Source organism: Schistocerca gregaria, chromosome 2 (assembly GCF_023897955.1).
Source record: "Schistocerca gregaria isolate iqSchGreg1 chromosome 2, iqSchGreg1.2, whole genome shotgun sequence".
NCBI classification, from domain to species: Eukaryota; Metazoa; Arthropoda; class Insecta; order Orthoptera; family Acrididae; genus Schistocerca; species Schistocerca gregaria.
The window spans coordinates 341,955,493-341,981,650 of record NC_064921.1 but is presented as its reverse complement, the minus strand read 5'-3'; the positions used below and the strand labels follow the sequence as shown (position 1 = coordinate 341,981,650).

The 26,158-nt window shown below is 40.1% G+C and overlaps 1 protein-coding gene across 3 annotated transcripts in view; it reads right to left on the bottom strand.

The window, feature by feature from the left end:
- Positions 1 to 26,158, bottom strand: part of LOC126337015 (nuclear pore complex protein Nup93-like) — a 187,892-nt gene that overhangs the window by 42,447 nt on the left and 119,287 nt on the right. For all 3 annotated transcript variants that reach the window (XM_050001272.1, XM_050001270.1, XM_050001271.1), the window contains 2 exons: positions 12,948 to 13,040; positions 12,589 to 12,825 (listed from right to left, as the gene is read on the bottom strand). In XM_050001272.1, the coding sequence (XP_049857229.1) occupies positions 12,589 to 12,825; positions 12,948 to 13,040 (330 nt within the window). The remainder of the gene's footprint in view (positions 1 to 12,588; positions 12,826 to 12,947; positions 13,041 to 26,158) is intronic.

Below are 26,158 nucleotides of genomic sequence, written 5' to 3'. Positions count from 1 at the left end.
ATAACCAAAGTGCAGATTCAGCGGCTTTATGAAAGGAACTAAGTCTTTAATGTAACTCAATACATACTCAATTAAATGATAAAATAGATGACCAGGATGCTTCTTTGACAAATGAAGCAAGTGCAACTTTAAATGCCAAACTATAAACCCAGAGTTTACAGTTACATGAAACCTTAAATTCTCGATTGGATGAACAAAATACAACTTCAAATGCTCAAAGTCTTAAATCTGATTCAGTGAATACTCAATTAAATAATAAATTAGATGTTCAGAATGAAACTTTAGGACTGTTAAGTGCTAAGGTAGATTCACAAAGTAAAGACTTTAGTAATTTATGCGAAGGTATGGGAAAGTTGAAGACTGAATTTGACGCTTTAACTACTACAATAGAAAATTTTAAAATATATTTGAAAGAGGAATTAACTATTATGTTACGTAGTCATGTAAATGAACTGTTCACTGACTATAGTCGGACATGGAATAACCAATTTCAGGACTTAGCTAAAAAGTTAGAATTGGGTATTGAACATAAATATAATCATGTAGAAGCTGCACTTTGTGAAAAATTAGGATCATTTCAAACAGTATGTAATGTTACGTTTGATACTGTAAAACATAGATTACACACTTTAAAAGAGAATGTTGAGAAGTAGGACAAGTTATTACCAATAGTCCAATCGCAAACTGCAGGCATCAATACTCGAGTAGATAGTGTGGAATGAAAATTTAAAGAGAAACCAGCAGCTTCAGATATGATAAATATAAGTAGCCTGGAGGAACAGGTAGAGGAAACGATAGACCGAAACGTGGCCGCGAGAGTAACCTCCAACAAGATGTCCCCAATTTGTCTTCTGAACTTAACGATACTAAGAGAGGTAGAGATAATTTATGGAAGGAATTCAAACTTATTCAGGACAAAGTAGATAATAGGATGACTCCTCCTAATGTGGTATTAACTAGTGAGGTAATCGTGGATTTACAATGGGGAGTCAATTTAGGATTATCTAGGCAATTCCCTAAGTTTAAGCCAGACCGGGAAGTGCATTCTACCCATTTTTTGAAAAGGTTCAACCAAGCCTTGCTCAAGAACTGGTAGGATTCGAAAAGATTGAGTTTCCTGTGGGGTATCTATTAGGGTAAGCCTCAGAGTGGGGTACGGTAAATAACGAAAACTTTTCTTCTTGGGAAGATTTTCAAAAGAATTTTAAAGAGAAGTATTGGTCAGCAAGCGCCCAGGAAAAACTTATCAGAATTGAGGTACCCGAAGTAGTACATGGGGAACAATGAGAAAGTATTTCGATTGGCATTTAGCAGGAGCGAAATACTTAGGTAAGCCAATGGAGGTAGAAGGGTTAGTTCAAATTTTAATAAGAAGATTGCCATTGACACAAGGAAGGATATATTATGTAGTGGGTGGAAAACAGTTGAAGAATTATTATCCTTTGTGGATGCACTGGATGACTTAAATAAGGACCGCAATGAGAGCGTACAGCAGAACGAAAATCAGAATTACAAAAGGATTAGTAATAATAACTTTAAAAGACATGAGGCTAACTTAGCTAGAGTACACCAGTGTAACAGGAATAATAACAACAAGAATTATCAGAAGAAGCATTCACCTTTGAATTTAGGTCCAGTAACTTCACAGGAAATTGCACTAAGTAATAATAGAGCACAAAGTGGTAATGCAGTACTCTGATTAACCAGTGATTACTAGTAACGAGGAAAATGTAGTGTGATCTGGATCCAGGGCCAGGGCCCAGGTCGTGGAGATACATTAGGCGGCCTGATTTGTAATAAGTATGTCATTTTCACGCACAAAATTTTGACAGAATGGTTGTTACTGGAAGAACCAAACTTGACTACCAATAATCCACAACCAATAATAATGGGAAACACGGAGACTTCTGAAGTTAACATAGTTATAGATTCAGGGAGTATATCATATTTTATAGCACATTCTTTAACTTATTACAAACTAAACATCACCTACCTCTGTTACCAGTAACTGGAGTTTACATAGTTGATATAACAGAAACGAAGAGCAAAATTGTGAAACGTGAAGCCCATGTGAATTGCCACATTGGAAATAATTTGTTTTGTCAGGCATTGTTAATAGTAGAAAATATCAATAAAGATGTATCATTTGGGTTAGATTGGGTATTAGAATTTAAAGTCATTTTAAATTTTGAGGAAAATCATCTATGTTTTGGGACAGGCGACAGCAGATGTTGGGTACCGTTTGTGACAGACAGCTACATTAGTAAACAAATGACAGAGTCGATATCTGCGATTTAAACAGCTACAGCACAACTATCGCCGGAGATTGATAATGTAGACCGATTAGCACATAGAACTGACATACAAAACAAAGTAAAAGAATCCCCAATATTAACCAATGCACAAGAACTAGGTTTATATAGAAATCTAATGGAATATGGAGAAGTATTTTCTGATGGTCCCAGTGATATCAGCGATTACATATGCAAGTTTAAAATCAAAGATGACACTCCATTTTTTTTGTAAGTCATATACAATACCAGTAAGTTACAAAGAAGTGGTTAAGGAGGAAATTGACAAAATAATTGACAGCAATATAATAGAACGTAGTTCTAGTGTCGTGAATAATCCTTTAGGTGTGGTGAAAAAAGGTTACAGGAGGTGTACGATTAGTGCTAGATGCGCGTACATTGAATAAGCATATAGAAACAGAGTGAGACAGACCAATTGACATCGATGAACTGTCACCCAAATTTGAGAAAGCAAAGTTTTTTAGGACAATGGACCTGACTGATGGATACTGGCAGATTAGGTTACATACGGAGTCAAAAAAGCATACAGCATTCCTGTTTGATGGTAAATCTTATAACTTCAATGTGTTACCTTTTGGACCAGTATCAGTATTTATACATTATCTGGACGAAGCATTAGGAAGAGATTTATTGAAGGATTTAATAATATATGTAGACGATATTCTCATAATCTCAGCTACCCGGGAAGAACATTGCCTAATGTTTAGTAAGACAAAAAACTTAAAGAAAAAAGTATTGCAGTGAGTGTGTCCAAGTCGCACTTTGCGAGGCAAGAGCTTAAGTTTTTAGGGTATCTTGTAGGGGTACAGGGGATTACACCGGATCTTGAGCGCATAAAAGCTATTAAAGAATGTCCACCCCCTAAAAATGTGAGACAATTGAAGGGATTTATCGAAATGGCCCGGTACTGTGGACGGTTTATTAGGGGACAAGAACTAAATGACACAGGAATTTTATGTTTGTTAAGAAAGTGAATACCGTGGGTTTGGGACCAAGAGGCAAATAATGTGTTTGAAAATGTAAAAAGAGCACTAGTAGAAGCACCCATATTGCATCATCTGAGTATGGGCGAACCATTTAAAATTGCAACCAACGCATCTGATTATGGGATCGCGGCAGAAATATTGCAAGGAGAGTGGGGTATAGATATTGTAAATCACAGATCTATAGCTTTTGCTAGCCGTAGTCTTAATAAACATGTATTAAACTACACAGCTACTGAAAAAGAACCATTAGCAATAGTACGGAGTATCCAAAAATTACGAGCACTAGTATGGGGGTCAGAAATCATATCTACACAGATCATCAAGTTCTCTCTTATTTGATGAATAGTCATTTGTTACATAGTAGAGTAATACGATGGATGTTGTTCCAACAAGAATATGACATTAGAATACAGTAAGTAAAATGTTCTGAGAATATTGCACCAGATGCTTTGTCTAAGTTACCTATAGGTATGGAAGAGTTAAAATGGACGGAAGGACCCAGTGTACTTTTTGCAATTAATTTTCTGACAGGAAAGTATCCACACACCAGGGTACAAGAGATGGCACAAAGAGTACCAGAGATCATACATCATGATCCCTATTTTGCCAAGATGTTTGCTTTGTGTATTAGGAATTCCTTGCCTTCAAATCAAGCAGGAAAGTAGAAAATTATGGGTCATAATTTATTTTGGAGAGATAGTATAACATCGCGACAGTGGCGTTTATGCATTCCAAAGTTTATGGAAGACGAAATTCTGTGGTACCTTCATACAGGGTATGGACACTTCAGAATAAAGGAATGTATAGCTTATATGAATAAGTTCTATTACTTTAAAAGTCTAGGACATAAAGTAGCTTCTTTAATTAGAACTTGTGAAACCTGTCAGAAGGTGAAAGAGGGTAACAATCATGTTAAATACAAAATGTATCCAATCATTCCTAAGTCTACACACGATCTTACAGCAGCAGATTTCTTTGGACCAATTCCGATAGGTAAGAGAAGAGTTTCGTACATTTTAATCCTCATAGAGTGTTGGTCAAAGAATGTTAAGGTGTATCCTATTAAAAAAGCAAATATACCAATTGTGATACACTGTTTGCAACACTATTTTCTGGAGATAGGCAAACAGAAACGGTTTCTCTCTGATAATGGACCACAGTTTGTTAATAATGATATCAAAGAATTTTTAGCATGGGAAGGTATTCATTAAGTATTAATGTTCAACTATAACCCGTCCTCAAATCCTTGTGAACGGGTAATGAAAGGGATTGGAAAATTATGCCGCACTTACTGCCATGAAAAACATACTTCATGGATAACGAAGGTCAAAGACTTTGAACTTATTTTAAATGAACTACCACATTTATCAACAGGATTAACACCTTTAGCAGTCATAGGCAAACCCTTTGTAGGAGAACCTCTTATTAAATGTTTCATTTAGCGTGAACAGCCTATTGAAGATTATGAACCTAAACGGGAAAGGGTTTCTAAACATTTAGTTGAAAAGGCACAACAAAGAGTAAGTAAACATAACGAGAAAGTAGTTGAACCTCAATACAAGGTCAATGACCTAGTTCTGGTAAAACAACATTCTCAGAGCTCTGCTCTGAAGAAGGAAACACATACATTTTTTCAGAAATATGAAGGACCTAACCGAGTACAAACAGTAATCCATTCCAAAGCGTTGTTTTTAGCAGATCCTATACCTGGATTAGAAAAAGGAAAACACAATGTTAAGGACATTAAGTTGTATATCCCCCAGGGACGTTAATGTTCTGTGTTATCGGGCAGAGTGACGACCATCAGATCCCGAGTTGTTTTCGGTGTTTCTTCCAAAATAGTTTTTCTGCACCAAATTCCCTTCAAAACTTCAACTATTCTGTAGTCTATTACTGAATTCTTAAACTATCCTACAATTTTAGTCTACAGAACAACTATTTCATAGTAGTGTATAATTTTCTATTCTGTATATAATATTTTATACCTTTGATGTAAATAAAATAGAAAGAAACATTCCACATGGGAAAAATATATTAAACATAAAGATTCCATGACTTACCAAGCGGGAAAGCGCCGGTAGATAGGCACAATAAAAAAAACACACAAACACACACACAAAATTTCTAGCTTTCGCAACCAACGGTGGCAAACGAATCTGCTCCAATCCTGAATCCCTGAACCATTACACCAACAACCTGAAAACAGCTTTCACATCCCGCAACTACCCTCCCGACCTGGTACAGAAGCAAATAACCAGAGCCACTTCCTCATCCCCTCAAACCCAGAACCTCTCACAGAAGAACCCCAAAAGTGCCCCACTTTTGACAGGATATTTTCCGGGACTGGATCAGACTCCGAATGTGGCTCTCCAGCAGGGATACAACTTCCTAAAATCCTGCCCCGAAATGAGATCCATCCTTCATGAAATCCTCCCCACTCCACCAAGAGTGTCTTTCCGCCATCCACCTAACCTTCGTAACCTCTTGGTTCATCCCTATGAAATCCCCAAACCACCTTCCCTACCCTCTGGCTCCTACCCTTGCAACCGCCCCCGGTGTAAAACCTGTCCTATGCACCCTCCCACCACCACCTACTCCAGTCCTGTAACCCGGAAGGTGTACACGATCAAAGGGAGAGCCACGTGTGAAAGCACTCACGTGATTTACCAACTGACCTGCCTACACTGTGACGCTTTCTATGTGGGAATGACCGTCAACAAACTGTCCATTCGCATGAATGGACACAGGCAGACAGTGTTTGTTGGTAATGAAGATCACCCTGTGGCTAAACATGCCTTGGTGCACGGCCAACACATCTTGGCACAGTGTTACACCATCCGGGTTATCTGGATACTTCCCAATAACACGAACCTACAGAACTCCGGAGATGGGAACTTGCTCTTCAATATATCCTCTCTTCCCGTTATCCACCAGGCCTCAATCCCCGCTAATTTCAAGTTTCCGCCACTCATACCTCACCTGTCATCCAACATCATCTTTGCCTCTGCACTTCCGCACACTAGTGTATACCTATCCTTTTTTCTCCCTAAGGTAAATCTTTCCGCTCCCGGGATTGGAATGACTCCTTACCCTCTCCCTTAAAACCCACATCCTTTCCCTCTCCTTCCGTCTTTCCTGAAGAAGCAACCGTTGGTTGCGAAAGCTAGAAATTTTGTGTGTGTTTGTATTTTTTTTTATTGTGCCTATCTACCGGCCCTTTCCCGCTTTGTAAGTCATGGAATCTGTTTTTAATATATTTTATACCTTTTATTAGATATGATTAGAGAGGAGGGCTTTTATCAATTTTGAAACGAGTGGTAATGTAGATAAAAGCATGATTTACACGAACACACAATTCATGGCTAACACTAAACACACATCACACCTTTCACACAACCCTCGCAAACACGTGTGCCTGATTCTTCACCATTTGGCGTTTCCATAGGGTTGCTAAGATTTACTTCAGGGACCTCAATGGTGAAGGTGAGAATGTCCATTCTGTAGGAGACGATTTAACAACAAAGTACCTCTGGCTTCCCACTCAAGTACCTGCGAGGCAGGGACCCTGGGGAATAGTTGAGGAAAGGGTTTCTTGTCTTTGGAGCTATCTTCTTTCTCTTCTTCGATCTTAGGAACCATTTCTCTTTTTGCCTTTCTTACTTCTTGTTTTGAGGACCTATCTATTTCTCCCTCTTTCCATATTCATCTACTTCTATCGCAGAAGTCCTTCCTGGTTTCCAATAACCTACAACTTATCTTCAGATAAGAAGGCCAAAGAATCAGGCTGCACAAACACATCAGCATACACACAAAGATAAACGGGTAAGCAAACAATGAAACTAAGGACTATAAATCCGTCAAAAGGTGAGAATCATCAAGTGTTGGAGGGGGAAGGTATGCGTACATTGAGAAATATGCACACATTGTTGTTTATTGCGACAGTTCTACAATGAACGTATGCATAGGACACACACACACACACACACACACACACACACACACACACACACACACATCCATCCATACATATACAGACACAAGCAGACATATTTAAAGGCAGACATGTTTAAAGGCTCCTAAATACAGTCTGAATCAGTAAAAGTTGACAATTATTCTTACAGCAATAGTAGCCGAACCTAAATGTTTTAGATTGTCTGCTACATGGTTTTTCCAGATAAGTTTTAGTAAGTATGCACTGCTAAGAACTTACAACTTCCTACCTTGCTTATTATTTCTGGTTGGTATACTAGTACGAAATGAGATAGTTTTGATGGCACAAATTTGGCTGAACTGTGTTTTGTGAAGTTAAAAGCTAGCTCCCCGCTCCCCCCCCCCCCCCCCCCCCCCCCCCCGTTGGTGTTTCTTTGCTTGGCTTCAGAACAATGCTATTACTATATCATCTACAAACAGGACAATAATGACCCGATTCAAATAAAATGGCAGATCATTAACATAAAAGGAACATGCTTGTGATTGAGGCCTGTGGGGCTTCCATTGCAATTCCCCACTTCAGATGACGTGGGATCCCTCTCTTTATTACTCGATCAGCCTAAACAAGTAATAAACCAACCATGTGCCAAACTATGTATTCGATAGAAACTTAATTTCACGAAAAGAATATTATGACTGACCCAATCAAATGCATTCAATAAGTCACAGAAGATCTGAACTCCTGATATGCCACCATTTAAGGGATTTTATTATGTGCTCCATAGAAATATAAATACCTGTGTCAGTCGAGTGGTTCAATTTGAAATCCAAAGTGCGATGGGGTATGAATCCCAATACTATGAGGTAGGTGACAATCCCAAAATACACTACTGGCCATTAAAATTGCTACACCGGGAAGAAATGCAGAAGATATACAGGTATTCATTTGACAGATATATTATACTGGAACTGACATGTGATTACATTTTCACGCAATTTAGGTGCACAGATCCTGAGAAATCAGTACCCAGAACAATCACCTCTGGCCGTAATAACGGATTAGATACGCCTGGGCTTTGAGACAAACAGAGCTTGGGTGGCGTGTAGAGGTAAAGCTGCCCATGCAGCTTCAACACGATACCACAGTTCATCAAGAGTAGTGACTGGCGTATTGTGACAAGCCAGTTGCCCGGTCACCATTGACCAGACACTTTCAATTGGTGAAAGATCTGGAGAATGTGCTGGCCAGGGCACCAGTTGAATATTTTCAGTATCCAGAAATGCACGTACAGGACCTGCAACATGCGGTCTTGCATTATCCTGCTGAAATTTATGGTTTCGCATGGATTGAATGAAGGGTAGAGCTACGGGTTGTAACACATCTGAAATGTGACGTCCACTGTTCAAACTGCCGTCAATGCGAACAAGAGGTGACCAAGACGTGTAACCAATGGCGCCCACACCATCATGCCAGGTGATACACCAGTATGGCGATGATGAATACATGATTCCAATGTGCGTTTACCGCGATGTTGCCAAACACGGAATTGACGATCATGATGCTGTAAACAGAACCTGGATTCATCCGAAAAAACTACATTTTGCCATTCGTGCACCCAGGTTCGTCGTTGAGTACACCATCACAGGAACTCCTGTCTGTGATGCAGCAGCAAGGATAACCGCAGCAATGGTCTCCGAGCTGATAGTCCATGCTGCTGCAAACGCCGTCGAACTGTTCGTGCAGATGGTGGTTGTCTTGCAAACATCGCCATCTGCTGACTCAGGGATCGAGACGTGGCTGCACAATCCGTTACAGCCATGTGGATAAGATGCCTGTCATCTCGACTGCTAGTGATACGAGGCCATTGAGATCCAGCACGTCATTCCGTATTACCCTCCTGAACCCACCAATTGCATATTCTGCTAATAGTCATTGGATGTCTCTCAACGTGAGCAGCAATGTCGCGATACGATAAACCACAATCGCGATAGGCTACAATCCGACCATTATCAAAGTCGGAAATGTGATGGTACGCTTTTCTCCTGCTTACATGAGGCATCACAACGTTTTACCTGGCAACGCCAGTCAAATGCTGTTTGTGTATGAGAAATCGGTTGGAAACTTTCCTAATGTCAGCACATTGTAGGTGGCGCCAACCTTGTGTGAATGCTCTGAAAAGCTAATCATTTGCATATCATAGCATCTTCTTCCTGTCAGTTAAATTTCGCATCTGTAGCATGTCATATTCGTGGTGTAGCAATTTTAATGGATAGTAGTGTACATTACTTTCTACAAAATTTTAGAGAATGTTGTAAGGAATAACATTTGGTGATAGTTGTTGACATTTGTGGAGCCACCCTTCGCATAGGGAGGCCTTAATAATGGTGTATTTTAATCTGTCTCGCAAAACATCCTGAATTAATTATGTATTGCGTACGTGACTCAGAACATTACATACTATAGGGCTACAACTGTTTGATCATTGTGGAGTGTTTATTCACCTCATATCAACTTTTACTTTTTAAAAATACGACAGTTTTTCTTATTTTAACTGGGGACATGACAATTTTTATGTCCTCTTTATTGCTTCTTTGGTGTACTGTTTTGTTCTTTCTTCTATTGCATGAATTTCCTCGCCTATATCAAGAAGTAGTTATTAAAAATATCTATAATACGGAAATGATGGATTGCTACTCGCCACATATAGAAGGTACAATGAAAAGAGATTGGAATTTTCTGGTATTAGTAGAGAACTAAGAAAGTACTAGAAATTAGCAATAGCTTATGTCATTGAAGTGAGTTTGTGCGAATTACTCATCATTTGTATGCAGCTTAGAACTAGCCTATACCCATTTAGATTGTTTCCAACCTGGAATTTTCATTACCCTAAAAAAAATTACCAAATAGACTCATACTGTTGTTCAGTAATTTGTACGCAAGAAAACCAAAATACATGTTCACACAGAAAAATGGGAACATTTCCACAATCCAATAAAACTAGAAGTGACGAAGGAAAGAAATTGCATTCTTAGTAATTGAAACCTTACAACTTGGCCATTTACGAAACACTGATGGCATTTATCATTTTTAACGTCCTTTAGATGGCGTCCTCCGGTACGAATATATTTGTGAAGCCTGCTATTGAGTGTCCTCATTGACCGCTGCAGCATCTCAGCTGGGATACTGTGAATTGTATCCCGAATTCTCTGTTTTAACTCATCCGGGGTTCTTGGTCAAGTCATGTAGACTTTGATCTTGAGGTAGCTCCACAAGAAAAAAAAATAACGGATAAATCTCGCAGTCTAGGGGGCCAGGGAGTGTTACCAAATCGTGAGATTCCAAGGTTGCCAAACAATTCTCACATATATGCCATTGATTGCCGTGCAGTGTGCGATGTCTCTCTGTTCTGTTGAAACTAGGCTTCTTAAATGTTTGGAAAGTTGTTCCATGTAATGACCGGTGTTAACAGTTACTGTGTTTACTGTTCATTTGCAAAAAGATACGGTCTGATAATACCATGTGATGAAACACCACACCATTCTGTCACTTTGCTAGCACGTAAAGGGCGCTCATGACCGTCATTAGGATTTGTGTTTGTCCTCTAACGGTAGTTCTGTTTATTCATATAACCAGAGATGAAAATGTGCCTCATCTAACATACACAACTTGTTTAGAAATTCATCGTCATTGTTTATTTTTGTTATCATTTGTTGACAGAATCCTAATCATAACCGGTAATCGTTGTGCTTCAATTGTTGCATCATCTGTAGTTTGAATGGATGAAATTTTAAATCAAGATGAAGAATTCTGCAAACACACTCCTGGGACATTCCAACCACTGCTGCTTTCTTACGAATTGAACGCTGTGGGCTCCATAAGACAGACTCATGTACAACATCAATGTTTGCTGGAGAACGCACACTTGTTGGTCATCCTGTTGGTTTCTTACTGATGGAAGATCAAGTCAGTTCATAGTTGTTAATTCAACATTTTATCGCATGTTTCGATGGAACAGTGTAATGACGTCCTAAATTATAAAAACGTCGAAACTCCCCCTGCCCCGCTATCAAACTATCATTGTTTTTATTAAAAAAATTTAAGGCTGACGCATGCTGTTGTCCATTCCAATGATCCATGATTACTGAAATGGTGGACTCTTTACTCACTGTAACAAACCCGCAGTCCTGCCACTAGTAATTTCAGACATTCCCCTTTATACTGTATCACCCTGTATCATAGTTGATTCCACCCATGGCTTTATTCAAATAATTAACAGACTACCCAAAATAAGAAAAAAATCACATGTTGAGAGCTACTTCCACCGATGATGAACAGCAGATCTACAGAATGCCTTTATCTCTGGATCATCTGCTCTGTCTCTGTGATGGATGTTAGTAGCACAATTTTGAAATTAGAACAAACAAGTTCTCTTCCAGACACCATAAAAGTTACTGTGATAATACAATTTAAATCAGCTATTGCATGTTACTTATCTATTTTCTTGAGCATGGAGCAATGGCACATGCTATGAAGACATTTCATGAAACATTGCATAATAATCCTAAAGGACCCTACTTTTCAATGGCATTAGATTTTTCCCAAATAATTAGTGTTGGTGCACCTACTTTTTACATGTGTCTCAAGAGTCTGCTTGGGGAATGCCTCGTCACTCAGTTCCCTGTACATGTGTTTTGTAACATGATTTTGTGGTTATAGATATCTGACAGATTTTCCTTGGAGAAATTTTGAAATTGAAAGTGACATGTGGCACTGTTCAATTGTGGTTCAATTGGTGGATTAAAGGCTTCACAAGAAGTGGAAATATTCAGTTTCATCTCTCATTATAATAAATGTCAAATATACGAGAGGTTTTTTTTCCAGATAAAATATTTTCTCCAAGATAAATATGGCTACAGTACCTGAGCTTCATATGAATACCCCATTCTCAGTTAAATCTGTCTTAAGATTAGAAAGCAATGATATATGCACCTATTGAAGTTTTCAATCGTCTACAGAAGAAACTAGGTTGTTTGTAACATAATTTCTAACTACAAAGAAGTACTGTCTCACTACCCATCATCCACTAACAACATGTTTCAAACAGCAATTTCGTTTTACAGTGACACTGATACAATAGAAAAGATATTCAGCACATATGTTTTGCTTAGCAAAATATACAATGCCACTGATTAAGTCAAAATATCATGGTTGCGAGTCCACATTAAGTTTAAATCTCCTTATAATTAGCCAAGTTGTCAAGTAAGACCATACTTGAGAACGTACTATAATGCTCAGACCAGTCACAAGTTTGAGAACAACTTAACATTGAATGTGAACAGCAGATAATTGGATTACTTACCTCTAAAGCTTGCTGATGTTCTTGTGCATGATATTGGTCAAAAAATGTCAGAAGATCCCTTAATACAATAAATGTTGATATAGTATCAGAAGCACAGGAAAATGGTTGTCCTGCATAGCGATTTGTTATACTATATGCATATTCTTGTAACCTGCTTCTCAGTGAATTTGGTTTCTTAACTTTATGAACCACTTGACTTAACAGTGATGACATGAGGCTTAACACTTTCTCTTGATTCTTTAAAAAAAATAAAAATAAAAAAATAAAAAATTAATACAAGTGATTATGAAAATATCATGAAAAAAATTGTATAAGAGCAAATTTATTAATGAAGTGTGCTATAAAAACATTTTACTTACAGCTGCTAAGTCGTACAATTTTATGGCTTCTTCAAACAAGCCTTTCCTCTCAGCCTCTGCTGCGACCATTTCTATTACATCCTTTACATCCATCTGTAACAATGGAAGTACCAATGAAAAAGCAACAGCAATTATTATGAAACTGAGATCACACCATAATGTGTTTTGAAGTTAATCACAACTAACATCAGCATAACATTTGTAATAAGGGAATGTAATTTATGCATGAATCTTTTAAGTCCTTTATATCAGACCGTAATTACATTGTACGTGTCTTATGACCAATGTAATAGTCACAAGTGACAGTCTGTAAAATTCTAAATCAATTCCATTGAACATTGAGGTGTAGGGATGTTCAACATAATGATGTGTTTAGCTTTCATTTATCTCGTTCTAAGGTTATGATAACCTGATCCACATCTACACCTGTACTCTGCAGACCACTGTGGGCAGCAAGGCAGAGGATATGTCTCATTGTACTACTTATTACAGCTTTTTCTTGTTCTATTCATGTATGAAGTGCAGGAAGAATTAAATGCCTCTATGCATGCAGTGGTTAATTTTGTCCTCACAATCCCCGTTGGAGCCATATGTAGGAGGCTGTATTATATTGTTACAGAGTCATTATTTAAAGCTGATTGTTGAAACTAAGTAGGTTTTCTCACAATACTTTATTTCTATCTTCATGACCCTGCCAGTTTAGTTACTTCAACACCTGTCTGACAATATCCCATGGGTCAAAGAAACCTGTGACCATCTGTGCTGCTCTTCTCTGTAGACGCTCAATATTCTCTGTTAGTCCTATTTGGTTGAGGTACCACATACTTGAGCAATAGTATAGGACTGTTAAGCAATCTCCTCTGGAGACTAATTGCATTTTCCTAGTATTCTAACAATAAACTGAAGTCTGCCATCTGCCTTACCCACAACTGGGCCTTTGTGATCATTCCATTTTATATCCCTACTAAGTACTACACTCAGGTATTTGTATTAGTTGAATGCTTCCAACCATGCTTCACTGGTACTGTAGTCCTAGGATACTATGTTTTTTTTTTTTTAATTTTTTGAGTTGCACTGTTTTACATTTATGAACTCTGTGCCTCTTTGAAATCTTATCAAGATCTGGCCGAATATTTATGCAGTTTATTTCAGACAGTACTTCATTACATATCACTGCATCATATGCAAAAAGACTGAGGTTACTATTAATATTGTCTGCAAGGTCTTGAGCAGCTAAATCGACAGCCAACGCGTAATGGAAATATTTTAGATCTGGTAGCCACGAACAGACCAGACCTCATCGACGGTGTCAGTGTTGAGACAGGCATTAGTGATCATGATGTTGTCATTACGAATATGGTTACGAAAGTTAAAAAGTCAGTCAAGAAGGCTAGGAGAGTATTCTTACTAGAAAGAGCAGATAAGCAATTGTTAGCATTCCACTGAATCGACTTCATTTACTTCCGGTACGATGGACGAGGAAGAATTATGGGCAAATTTTAAACACATTGTAAATCACACATTGGACATCGCAGTACAAGAAATATCGGGAGAATGAGGACAGGCAAAAGTTAGTAGAGATTCGTGCTGCTGTAGAAAGAGCGATGTGCGAAGCATTCAACCACTACCACCATCATACCTTAGCATAAGATCTTGCTGAAAAGCCACGGAAATTCTGGTCTTACATAAAATCGGTAAGTGGGTTGAAGGCATCCATCCAGTCACTCACTAATCAGTCTGGCCTGGCAACGGAAGACAACAAAACGAAAGCTCAAATCTTAAATTTAGCTTTTGAGAAATCTTTCACACGGGAGGATCATACAAACATACTGCCATTTGCGTCTTGTACAGATTCCCATATGGAGGACATAGTGATAGACATCCCTGGGGTTGTGAAGCAGCTGAATGGGTTGAAAATAAATAAATCGCCAGGTCCTGATGGGATTCCAATTCGGTTTTACAGAGAGTACTCTACTGCATTGGCTCCTTACTTAGCTTGCATTTATCGCGAATCTCTTGCCCAACGTAAAGTCCCGAGTGACTGGAAAAAAGCGCAGGTGACGCCTGTATATAAGAAGGGTAGAAGGACGAATCCTCAAAATTACAGACCAATATCTTTGTTGCAGGATTCTCTAACATATTTTCAGTTTCAATAAAATGAATTTCCTTGAGACAGAGAAGTTGCTGTCCATGCATCAGCACGGCTTTAGAAAGCATCACTCCTGCGTAACGCAACTCGCCCTTTTTTCACAATATATCTTGCAAACCATGGATGAAAGTTATCAGACGGATGCCATGTTCCTTCACTTCCAGAAAGCGTTTGACTCGGTGCCCCACTGCAAACTCCTAACGAAGGTACGAGCATATGGGATTGGTTCCCAAGTATGTGAGTGTCTTGAAGACTTCTTAAGTAATAGAACCCAGAACGTTGTCCTCGATGGTGAGTGTTCACTGGAGGCAAGGGTATCATCTGGAGTGCCCCAGTGGAAGTTGTTTTCTATCTACACAAATGATCTTTTGGATAGGGTGGATAGCAATGTGTGGCTGTTTGCTGATGATGCTGTGGTGTACGGAAAGGTGTCGTCATTGAGTGACTGTAGAAGGACACAAAATGACTTGGACATTATTTGTGACTGGTGTAAAGAATGGTAGCTAACTCTAAATATAGATAAATGTAAATTAATGCAGATGAATATGAAAAAGAATCCTGTAATGTTTGAATACTCCATTAGTAGTGTAGTGCTTGACACAGTCACGTCGATTAAATATTTGGGCGTAACATTGCAGAGCGATATGAAGTGGGACAAGCATGTAATGGCAGTTGTGGGGAAGGCGAATAGTCGTCTTCGGATCATTGGAAGAATATTGGGAAGATGTGGTTCATCTGTAAAAACACAAATACAAGCTATTCTTGAGTACTGATCGAGCGTTTGGGATCCCGATCAGGTCGGATTGAGGGAGGACATAGAAGGAATTCGCAGGCGGGCTGCTAGACTTGTTACTGGTAGGTTTGATCATCACGGGAGTGTTACGGAAATGCTTCAGGAACTCGGGTGGGAGTCTCCAGAGGAAAGGAGGCATTCTTTTTGTGAATCGCTACTGAGGAAATTTAGAGAACCAGCATTTGAGGCTGACTGCAGTATGATTTTACTGCCGCCAACTTACATTTCGCGGAAAGACCACCAAGATAAGAGAGATTAGGGCTCGTACAGAGGCATATAGGTGGTCATTTTTCCCTCGTTCTGTTTGGGAGTGGAACAGGGAGAGAAGATGCTAGTTGTGTTACAAGGTACCCTCCGCCACACACCGTATGGTGGATTGCGGAGTATGTGTGTAGTTGTAGATACGAGCAACAAGATCCCAACACACACTCCTGAGCCACACCCATAGTCACTTGTGCCCTAGTTGCTCTTCTACTCACTCCTGTCCTAAGCTGAAAGTTTCAAGTTCCTCATCGAGATCTGACCATACTGCTTCTTTGTCTAGTTTGCTGGACATCTAAATCTTTCTATTTGTCTCAGTTGTCCTTCATACTTCGGTAATCATTGTTACCACAACCGCATCATGGTCACTGATACCAGTTTCAATGTGGACATCCTCAAAGAGGTCAGGTGTATTTGTTGCCATTAGATCCAATATGTTTCCAGTAGTAATCTTAAACAGGTTGTCTTGTCATGCCCACCACTAACATAATTGTAATTTTCCCGATTGATTACTTGTTAAAGTCTCCACCAATGACTACAGTATGTTTAGGGAACTTACATACCAGCAAAGTAACATCTCCAAAGTTTTTGGTTACAACAGGAAGTGATTCTGTTGCTGGTCAACAGAAGGATTTAATTATCAATTTGTGCTCACCCCTGATACTGAGTCTTACCCAAACAATCTCACCTGCAGCTTTAGTTTCTATCTTGGTGGATGTGAGCTTCTTCCTACTTGAATAAATACACCACCTCTACTTCTCGTTAGCCTATTCTTTGCGTATATGCTTAAATTTTCTCAAAAACTTTCAATTTCAGGTTTTACACAGCTTTCTGTACCTACTATTATGAGAGCTTCACTGCTTTTGAGGAGCACTTTAAACTCTGGAGACACTAGGAGCACTTCAAACTCTGGAGCCACTAGGATGTTAATCCTCTCATCTGTTGATTTCTTTGCTCTTACATGAATACTTCTAGGTTACCTGCAGGTGTTGTTATCTAGAGTGCAAGCTAATGAAAAAAATCCATGTGTGTACCCCATACACAGTCAGCTACCTGGGTGGCTGTCTCTGATGTGCAATGCACACCTGACCCATTGACGGGGACACTACAATTCTTAACCCTTTTAGCATGACTAGGAATTCACAGTCTAACTTGTCACACAACCTTCACAGTCTCTGGTTCAAACCTTCCACTCGACTCAGTTGGCTGCATCTCATTCCATCAATGGCTGCCAGAATAGCCTCTTCAACATTCTGAATTGATTCAAATAGCCAGATCCTTCTAAGGAGGGAGTGACAGCTGATTCAGAAAAAAATGGAGGTAGCTCATCGCTGGTGGCTGTAATGAGCACAACGAAAATTGTCTGGTAGGCTGGTGCATTGGATCACCATGCCACATCCTAAACAAAACGTTTCCCACACTACGAAAAAATGTGTTATAGATCATGTGCACATGTTGATTTCCTCATTCACGAAAAACAACAGAAGATAAAGAAACCTCCATGGTCACCCCCCCCCCACCCCCCCATCTCCCTCGTTGGGCCATAGCCATTCAGCTATCTCAACAGTTATGGCGCAAAACTAAGCACAACACATCGCACCACTTAATGCCCAACTGGGAAGAAGGGGGGGGATCTAAAATCTTTAGCCCACCTGAGAATCGCCTCAGGTCCCTCCACTTAGCAATCCTCCATGCTGACTGCACAGCTAATGAGGGAATGGCTCTTTAGAATGGTACATTAATGTAGAACACACTTCCAGAATCAAGTTTATCCATTTCATTTGAAAATAAATGCCTCAAATTTCAGAAGCTCAATAAGTGTTTACATGCTTTTGGGTGGGATGTTACTTCTCATCTTTTGACTTAGCATCATACGTGGAATGGCGTTCCCTGCAATAATACAAGCTCTGGTCTTCAGCCTCTGTGTGCTAGGAGCGTATCGCAAGGTGACGCACGCATCACTCACCTCCCAATAGCTTGGAGCTCCCGTCGTTCTCACTAATCGGACCATAAGCCGTCCACTAGCTCACTGCTCCCCACCAGTTGAATGGACCAGATCACAAGATAGCTCACTTCTCCCCACCATTCTTACAGGTCACACTGAAAGGTAGCTCGCTGCTCCCCACCACTCTCAAGGATGAATTTACATGGAGCAGATCACATGGCGACCTGATTGTCACTTTTTCTCTGCATTCTTGGCACTGTGATACAACTTGCAACTCCCTTTCTTGACTAAACACCTCTCCATCTGAATTCAACTTCTTATAAAAATAATGGTATGTGTAACACAAAATTATTTTAAGTAAAATTTATGATAGTCGATGTATATGGGTTGTCTCAGGAGGAATTGTCAATATTCAGGGATATGACAGGAATGATTATTTGAAGCAAATAACAAAATTTGGACATATGCCATATTCAAAATTGTTTCTGAAACAGAACACATTTAAAGTTACTTTTGTAGGTGTTCTTGAATAACTCGAAATCTAAGGCCTGTGGCGAAAACATGTCACAGTAAAAATTGCACTACATCACATTTCCTATAAAAAGGTCCTATTCATTTTTCCTCTAGGACTTATAGTTTGTGTGAGGAGAAAGAGAAAATAAGGAAAATCTTGCACAACACGCAGGCACTGAGATGTAGGTAGGCTTTTTTTTAAAGCCAGTTTGTGGTACTTTCCACATTTGATATCCCACTTGTCCTATATCAAATTATTTGTCACAACTTTACCTAAGCAACTGTGGTACATCGTAAACAGTTGTAACATGCACGAGATACATTTTTGGCTACAGTGCGACGAGAGGAAATTATGCCTCTAACAGTTATAAACATTATGTATTCGACGTATGAAAAAAACAGTGAAAACGTATAAATATTAATTATTTATATAATATTCTATGATGTAATTAGACATATTGATGTGTATCATACAAAGACAATGATAATTGTATATTCCTTTTATGATTTGCGTTTGCCTTCCTTTGTTTTTACCTTTTGTTGGATGGCTTTTGTAGACTGCGGACACATATCAAACTGAGGTCTGTGAAGAAACTGTATTTATTAATTATTACTTGAAAATAGAGTTCATTATTATTATACGAGGGTCGGTCAAAAAGTAATGCCTCCCATTTTTTTTCTACTTAAAAAAATTAAGTTAAGTGAAAAATTTGAATTTGGCGCCATTCCTCAAACCTTCTTCTGCAATCCACTGCAGTAGTAACTTTCTGTGTCAACAGGTGGCAGCACAGCAGAAGTTTGTAAGATGGCCGACATCGATGTTCGTTTGAGACAGCGTTGTGTGATTGAATTCTTGAATGCAGAAGGTGAAACGCCCATATGCATTCATGAAAGACTGAAGAAGGTGTATGGTGTTGTGACAGTGGATGTCAGCACTGTTAGACGATGGGTTCGTCGTTGTAAGGAAGCTGAAGGGCAAACACCGTTGACTGACGAAAAGCGGAGCGGCAGGCCGGTGAGTGCAGTGACTCCACACAACATTCAGCAAGTTGATGACATCATTCGTGGTGACCGTCGGGTGACTGCAGATGAAGTGTGTCGCATTAAAGGCAGTGTGATCACGATTATTAAACAATTGGGGTACTCAAAAGTTTGTGCACGGTGGGTTCCAAGAATGTTAACCGATCAGAATAAAGAGGCAAGGAAAACAATAGCCTCCCAACACTTGCAGCGCTTCCGTTTGGAGGGAGATGAGTTTCTGAAAAAAATTGTGACCGGGGACGAAACATGGGTGCATTTTTTTGAACCCGAATCAAAGAGGCAGTTAATGGAGTGGCGTCACACAAGCTCACGAGGAAGAAAAAATTCAAAACTGTGCGATCGGCAGGGAAAGTTATGGCAACAGTTTTCTGGGATACAGAGGGTGTGATTCTGGTTGATTTTTTGGAGCAGGGATGCACAATAAATTCTGTTCAATACGTCACAACCCTCAAAAAACTTAAAGCACGTCTTCAGCGAGTTCGCCCAACAAAATCAATGGCAGATGTTCTTCTTTTGCATGACAATGCAAGACCACACACCAGTCGTCATCTCTGTGGCTAAACATGCCTTGATGCACGGCCAGCACATCTTGGCGCAGTGTTACACCGTCCGAGTTATCTGGATACTTCCCACCAGCACCAACCTATCTGAACTCCGGAGATGGGAACTCGCCCTTCAGTATATCCTCTCTTCTCGATATCCGCCAGGCCTCAACCTCCGCTAATTTCAAGTTGCCGCCGCTCATACCTCACCTGTCTTTCAACAACTTCTTTGCCTCTGTACTTCCGCCTCGACTGACATCTCTGCCCTAACTCTTTGCCTTTAAATATGTCTGCTTGTGTCTGTGTATGTGCGGATGGATATGTGTGTGTGTGTGCGAGTTTACATCTGTCCTTTTTTTCCCCTAAGGGAAGTCTTTCCGCTCCCGGGATTGGAATGACTCCTTACCCTCTCCCTTAAAACCCACATCCTTTCATTTTTCCCTCTCCTTCCCTCTTTCCTGACGAAGCAACTGCCAGTTGCGAAAGCTCGTAATTCTGTGTGTGTGTTTGTGTGTTTTGTTCATGTGCCTGTCTGCCGGCGCTTTCCCGCTTGGTGTATATATATATATATATATATATATATATATATATATATATATATATATATATATATACGGTAGTACTGCCTGTAAATAACGACTGCAGAGACACTTTAATTACAACTATGTTATAGTTCTTATATCAATCAAACAATGGAAAATCCAGGATGGGCTGTAACAATATTATGAGAACAAAAAATGTTATTCACCATATAGCAGAGATGCCGAGGCACAGGTAGGCACAATAAAAAAAATTTCACACTTAAAGCTTTTGGCCAATGGTCTTTGTCAACAATATACATACACACACACACACACACACACACACACACACACACACACACACACACAAGAATCTTCTTGTGCATATTCGTGTGTGTGTGTGTGTGTGTGTGTGTGTGTGTGTGTGTGTTGTTGACAAAAGCCATTGGCCAAAAGCTATAAGTGTGAAAATCTTTTTGGTGTGTCTATCTGCAACTCAGCATCTCTGCTATATGGTGAGTTCTTATATTGTATTTTTTTCAATAAAAGTATCAAAATGTGACAAGAATTAGTCTTTATTCTTAAAATTTTTTCACTTGATAAAAAAGATTTGGGATTTTGTTGTAATTTTTATAATTTTTACAGCAGATAACAAAACTTTTTATATCTCAAAATTACTAACACAAAATTATGAGTCCTATTTATATGTTCTTTCAAAATCAGATAAAAATACAGGTTTAGTGACATGGATTAAAAAGGCACTGTGCCTTCATTTAACTTATTTTGAGAGTGAGTATTGAGTCATGAAAAAGAACTAGTTCATTCCAGTGAGCGACCATTTCTCATCTGATTTCTGAAAAAGAACATTTTTGCTTATCACTACTGATGTGTGGTAACCAGGTATGCTCAAAAATCAGATGTGAGGTATAAAAACCTATATTTCTTCAGAACTGAGATCTATGTCCCTCATCTTCAACCTACCTAAGTTCAAAACAGAATGTGAAAAGTTAAGAGACACACAAAGGTTTCTCAGTTGAGAAATTGAAACCTCTCTGCTCCATCCATTCCTACAACCATCGAATAGTCAGCTGCGACCGACAGGTTTTTGCAATGAGGAACAACAGACTGAGAAATTGTCCACAAACAAAGAACAGTGGACAGGACTTTTAACTACTGATGTTGTGCCATCAATAGCTACAGCAAGGACAGTGACACTAACACTGCCTTGGGAGAGAGAATTCAACAAAAGAAACGACCATACACATGTACAAATATGTCATCAAAAACCCCATTTATGGAACTGTTCTATTATATTAGGCCTCCACCATGTAGTATCACAGTTCTTCTCGATGTCAAAAAGACATCCATTAAGTGATGCCTGCAGAGGATATGTTGTATGGCCACTCCAGTAGGGCAAGGTAATAAAAGGTGATACCTCCTGAATCCACAGGAAAAACATTTGACCTGCCTATTCTAAGATGCAGACAAGGCAGCAGTTGGCCATTTGATCCATGGTTTTGCCCTGGCATCTACGGAGGGCAGCAGTACGATAAATACACAGAACATGTACTCTCCTTCTCAGGTTTTCAAAGTGGAATTAAACTGCTTCCCTCCAGGAGTCAGGAAAGTGCCCTACACTCAAGTTAAGAAGTATGAGGAACAATTCTTTGCTTCACCCTCTGAAGTGCCTTAACAGGCTTTAATTAATTCTACTGTGACGAGATGATACATCATGAGGCAGAGACAATTGAGCTCCCCCACAGAAAAGGGGCAGCTGTACTCGTTATCATTGATGGAAATGAAATCCTAACTGTCCCTCTCAATGAACACACTTCAGTGTCACGAAACTGGACCCTGACTGGAAGTGGTAGTAATTCTGACAAAATATTCTGCCACTGTCTGGGCAGTGTCTCATAAGTTGGCCTGCAAACTTCCATTCATCATTATAGCAGCCACTGGGCACCTCCCAAATTTCCTGGGAATCCAACTGATGGTCTTGCTTAGAATTGCACTTTTAGTGGAATGGTATATTATCAGCAACTATGGTCACAAGCTCTTCTAGCAAAATTTTGCCATTATTACCAGGAAGTCGTTGGGGTTCTCTGCAGCTGGACAGCACTTGAATCATTGCATCTCCATGTAGAAGGTGGATCCAGATCAGGCAGCAATCACGTGAGTGCAAATCATAAATGACTTTGCACTGAGCAGTGTGTGCAAGGGCTGTAGAGCACACAAAGATCAACAGCAGAAAACAACACCTCTGGAGTTCTTGTCTCTATACCCTGATCAACAGATAAGTGATGACATTAGCAAGTTCTCAGTTGCTCTAACACTGGAGGAAGCGGATTCTGAAACCCAAAGCCCACTGTGCGCATTACAATATCCACATAGAAGAAAAGTTTTGGGGAGTTGCATAATGAGGTTAGTGAGAACCTTTTCCACCACGCACCTAATGTGTGGGCAGGCATAGGAAAAACACAGTCAATCTATGATGCACATGCACTGATATAGTGACTACTTGTAGGCTGGTAGTGAAAGGAAGAGTCAAGGAGTCATATGCATTGTCCTCTCTACCTCTCTCTCTGCTATCACCATCTTTTTTTGGTGAGGATGTTGTAGTCACATCACTCAGGATCATCTCCTGAAAACACACACAGATTGGTCTTCCCTTAGTTCCTCCACGTGTATCCTGAAACCATTCGTATTCACTGCCATATGGAAGCCACCATCTTTGTGGGAAGTTTTTTCTGTCCATTTTGTTGCTCTGTTGTACGGGATTTTCATAAGAAAGATGATTGGGATCGGGGGGGGGGGGGGGGGGGGGGGGGGGGGGGCGTTGCTGTTGTTTGAGTGTCTTGGTAGTTCCATTAGGTAGTCAACACACACGAACCATCATCTTGAGCCATAAGACAGTATCGAAGCCACATGGTCTGATGGTTTTGGACCTAATCTTTTAGATTTTTTCCTCCCCTCCAGCCCAGTTTGGATTTGAGGACAGTAAAGCTAATTTTTTTAACAGTAACATTTTTCTGTTTCCCTTTTCTGTATGCTGTTAGTGTTACATGCTTTTGGGTGGTAAACTGCGGGGGAATCAGTGACCTCTTCTGGAATAGAGACAAAACTGGTTAAAATATATTAAAACAATAATAAGTTCTAAAACCAAGCTCCATCAACAAACACAGCACAATAAAAAAATACTTTAAAATACAATTGACTTGTCTGCTATGAGCTGTATCATTCTTTCTTACTGCTACAATTGTTAAAATTGTAGGAAAATTTGCCAGTGTAACTAGTGAGACAGTTTTGTTGCTACATTTACAGCTGCAGGTTTTGTACTGAGCTCAGCTGTCAATATCAGGATGTCAACGTCTCTGTTACAGGCTGCTCCAATGGTGAGGAGTATGAGTTCATGAACATAGGTGGTTGTGTGGCCCTAAACACGTTCTTCGCCTCAAGAGTATGAGACTTGTTGCGTAACCTTTACCTCCTACATTTTTTTTTTCTTTTCCTGGAATACGGAACATTTTTAGCTCCATACTGACTGGTTTTGGGAGCAACTGACACACTTGTCTGGGGCAGTGCATCGAATGCCGTGTTTGTGGGTAGCCTAATTACATCATCAGCACGCAGCCTCATCTATGTATACCAAGTTGGAGTGAATCGAGCATTGAAACTGAAGGCGATGCATAGGGACAGGCACATGGTACCTAGCTTGCTGCTACGTACTCAGTTTTGGTAAGTGGAAACTGAAAAGATGTCCTCGTGAGCTCACAATGAACTCTTGTTATAATATTATTTACTCCAACAACGGAACAGCTTCACTTACCCATTACTTTTGCAGTTCTTTGGTAGATATACACATCAAAACAAGTTTTGCATCACTCCGATTCCCAGAACTCCTGAAGACAGATGTTGACTGTGGACATTGTATGATAGACAAAGTTCCTTTGACTGTTCAGAGATGTCACTAAACCCGCCCAAAGATCTACACAACCATGCATGAGCAGCACCTGTTAGACAGAGGGGTCCGACAGCTGATCAGTTCCAGTCATTCCACCAGGAAGGAGGTACACGGCTCGTGTTGTCTGTAGTTCAACCATGCCTAGACAGTCAATACCGCATTTCGATCGTGTCCGAATTGTTACCTTGTGGCAGGAAGGGCTCTCAAAAAGTAAAGTGTCCATGTGTCTCGATGTGAACCGAAGCGATGTAGTTCGGACATGGAGGAGACACAGAGAGACAGGAACTGTCGATGACATGCCTCCCTCAGGCCTCCCAAGGGCTACTACTGCAGTGGATGACCGCTACCTGCGGATTATGGCTCAGAGGAACACTGCAGCAACGCCACCATGTTGTATAATGCTTTTCGTGCAGACACAGGACACTGTATTACAACTCTAACTGTGTGCAGTAGGCTACATGATGCTCAATACCACTCCCGATGTCGAATGGCGAGGTTCGTCTTTGCAACCACGACACCATGCAGCGCAGTACAGATTGGCCCAACAACATGCCACATGGACCACTCAGTATTAGTGTCGCATTCGATTCACTGATATGCCTTCAACCAGACAATCATCGGAGATGTGTTTGGAGGCAACCCGGTCAGGTTGAATGCCTTAGACACACTGTCCAGCGAGTTCAGCAAGGTGAAGGTTCCCTGATGTTTTGGGGTGGCATTATGTGGGGCCAACGTACACCGTTGGTGGTCAAGGAAGGCATCGCAATGGCTATACGATACATGTATGCCATCCTCCAACCGATAGTGCAACCATATCAGCAGCATATTGGCGAGGCGTTTGTGTTTGTGGATGACGATTTGCGGCCCCTCGTGTACATCTTGTGAATGACTTCCTTCAGGATAATGACATCGCTTGGCTAGAGTGGCCAACATGTTCTCCAGACATAAACCCTATCGAACGTGCCTAGGATAGGTTGAAAAGGGCTGTTTATGGATGACGTGACCCACCAACCACTCTGAGGGATCTACATTGAGTCACCGTTGAGGAGTGGGACAGTCTGGACCAACAGTGCCTTGGTAAACTTGTGGATAGTATGCTATGACGAATACAGGCATGCATCAATGCAAGAGGACATGCTACTAGATATTAGATGTACCGGTGCGCACTGCAATCTGGACCACCACCCCTGAAGGTCTCGCTGTATGGTGGTACAACATGCAATGTGTAGTTTTCATGAGCAATAAAAAGGGCATAAATGGTGTTTATATTGATCTCTATTCCAATTTTCTGTACAGGTTCCAGAACTCTTGGAACAGAGGTGATGCAAAACTTTTTTTGATGTGTGTGTATCTATGACGTCCTGGCAGCTAAAATTCACTCACAGCAATTTAGTGCAGTGTGCTGCTCACTTGATGGCACTCTCTTCAAGTAATTTGGCATTGTTTATATGGGTAGATTTTATTAACTCAGCCACAAATCTACTG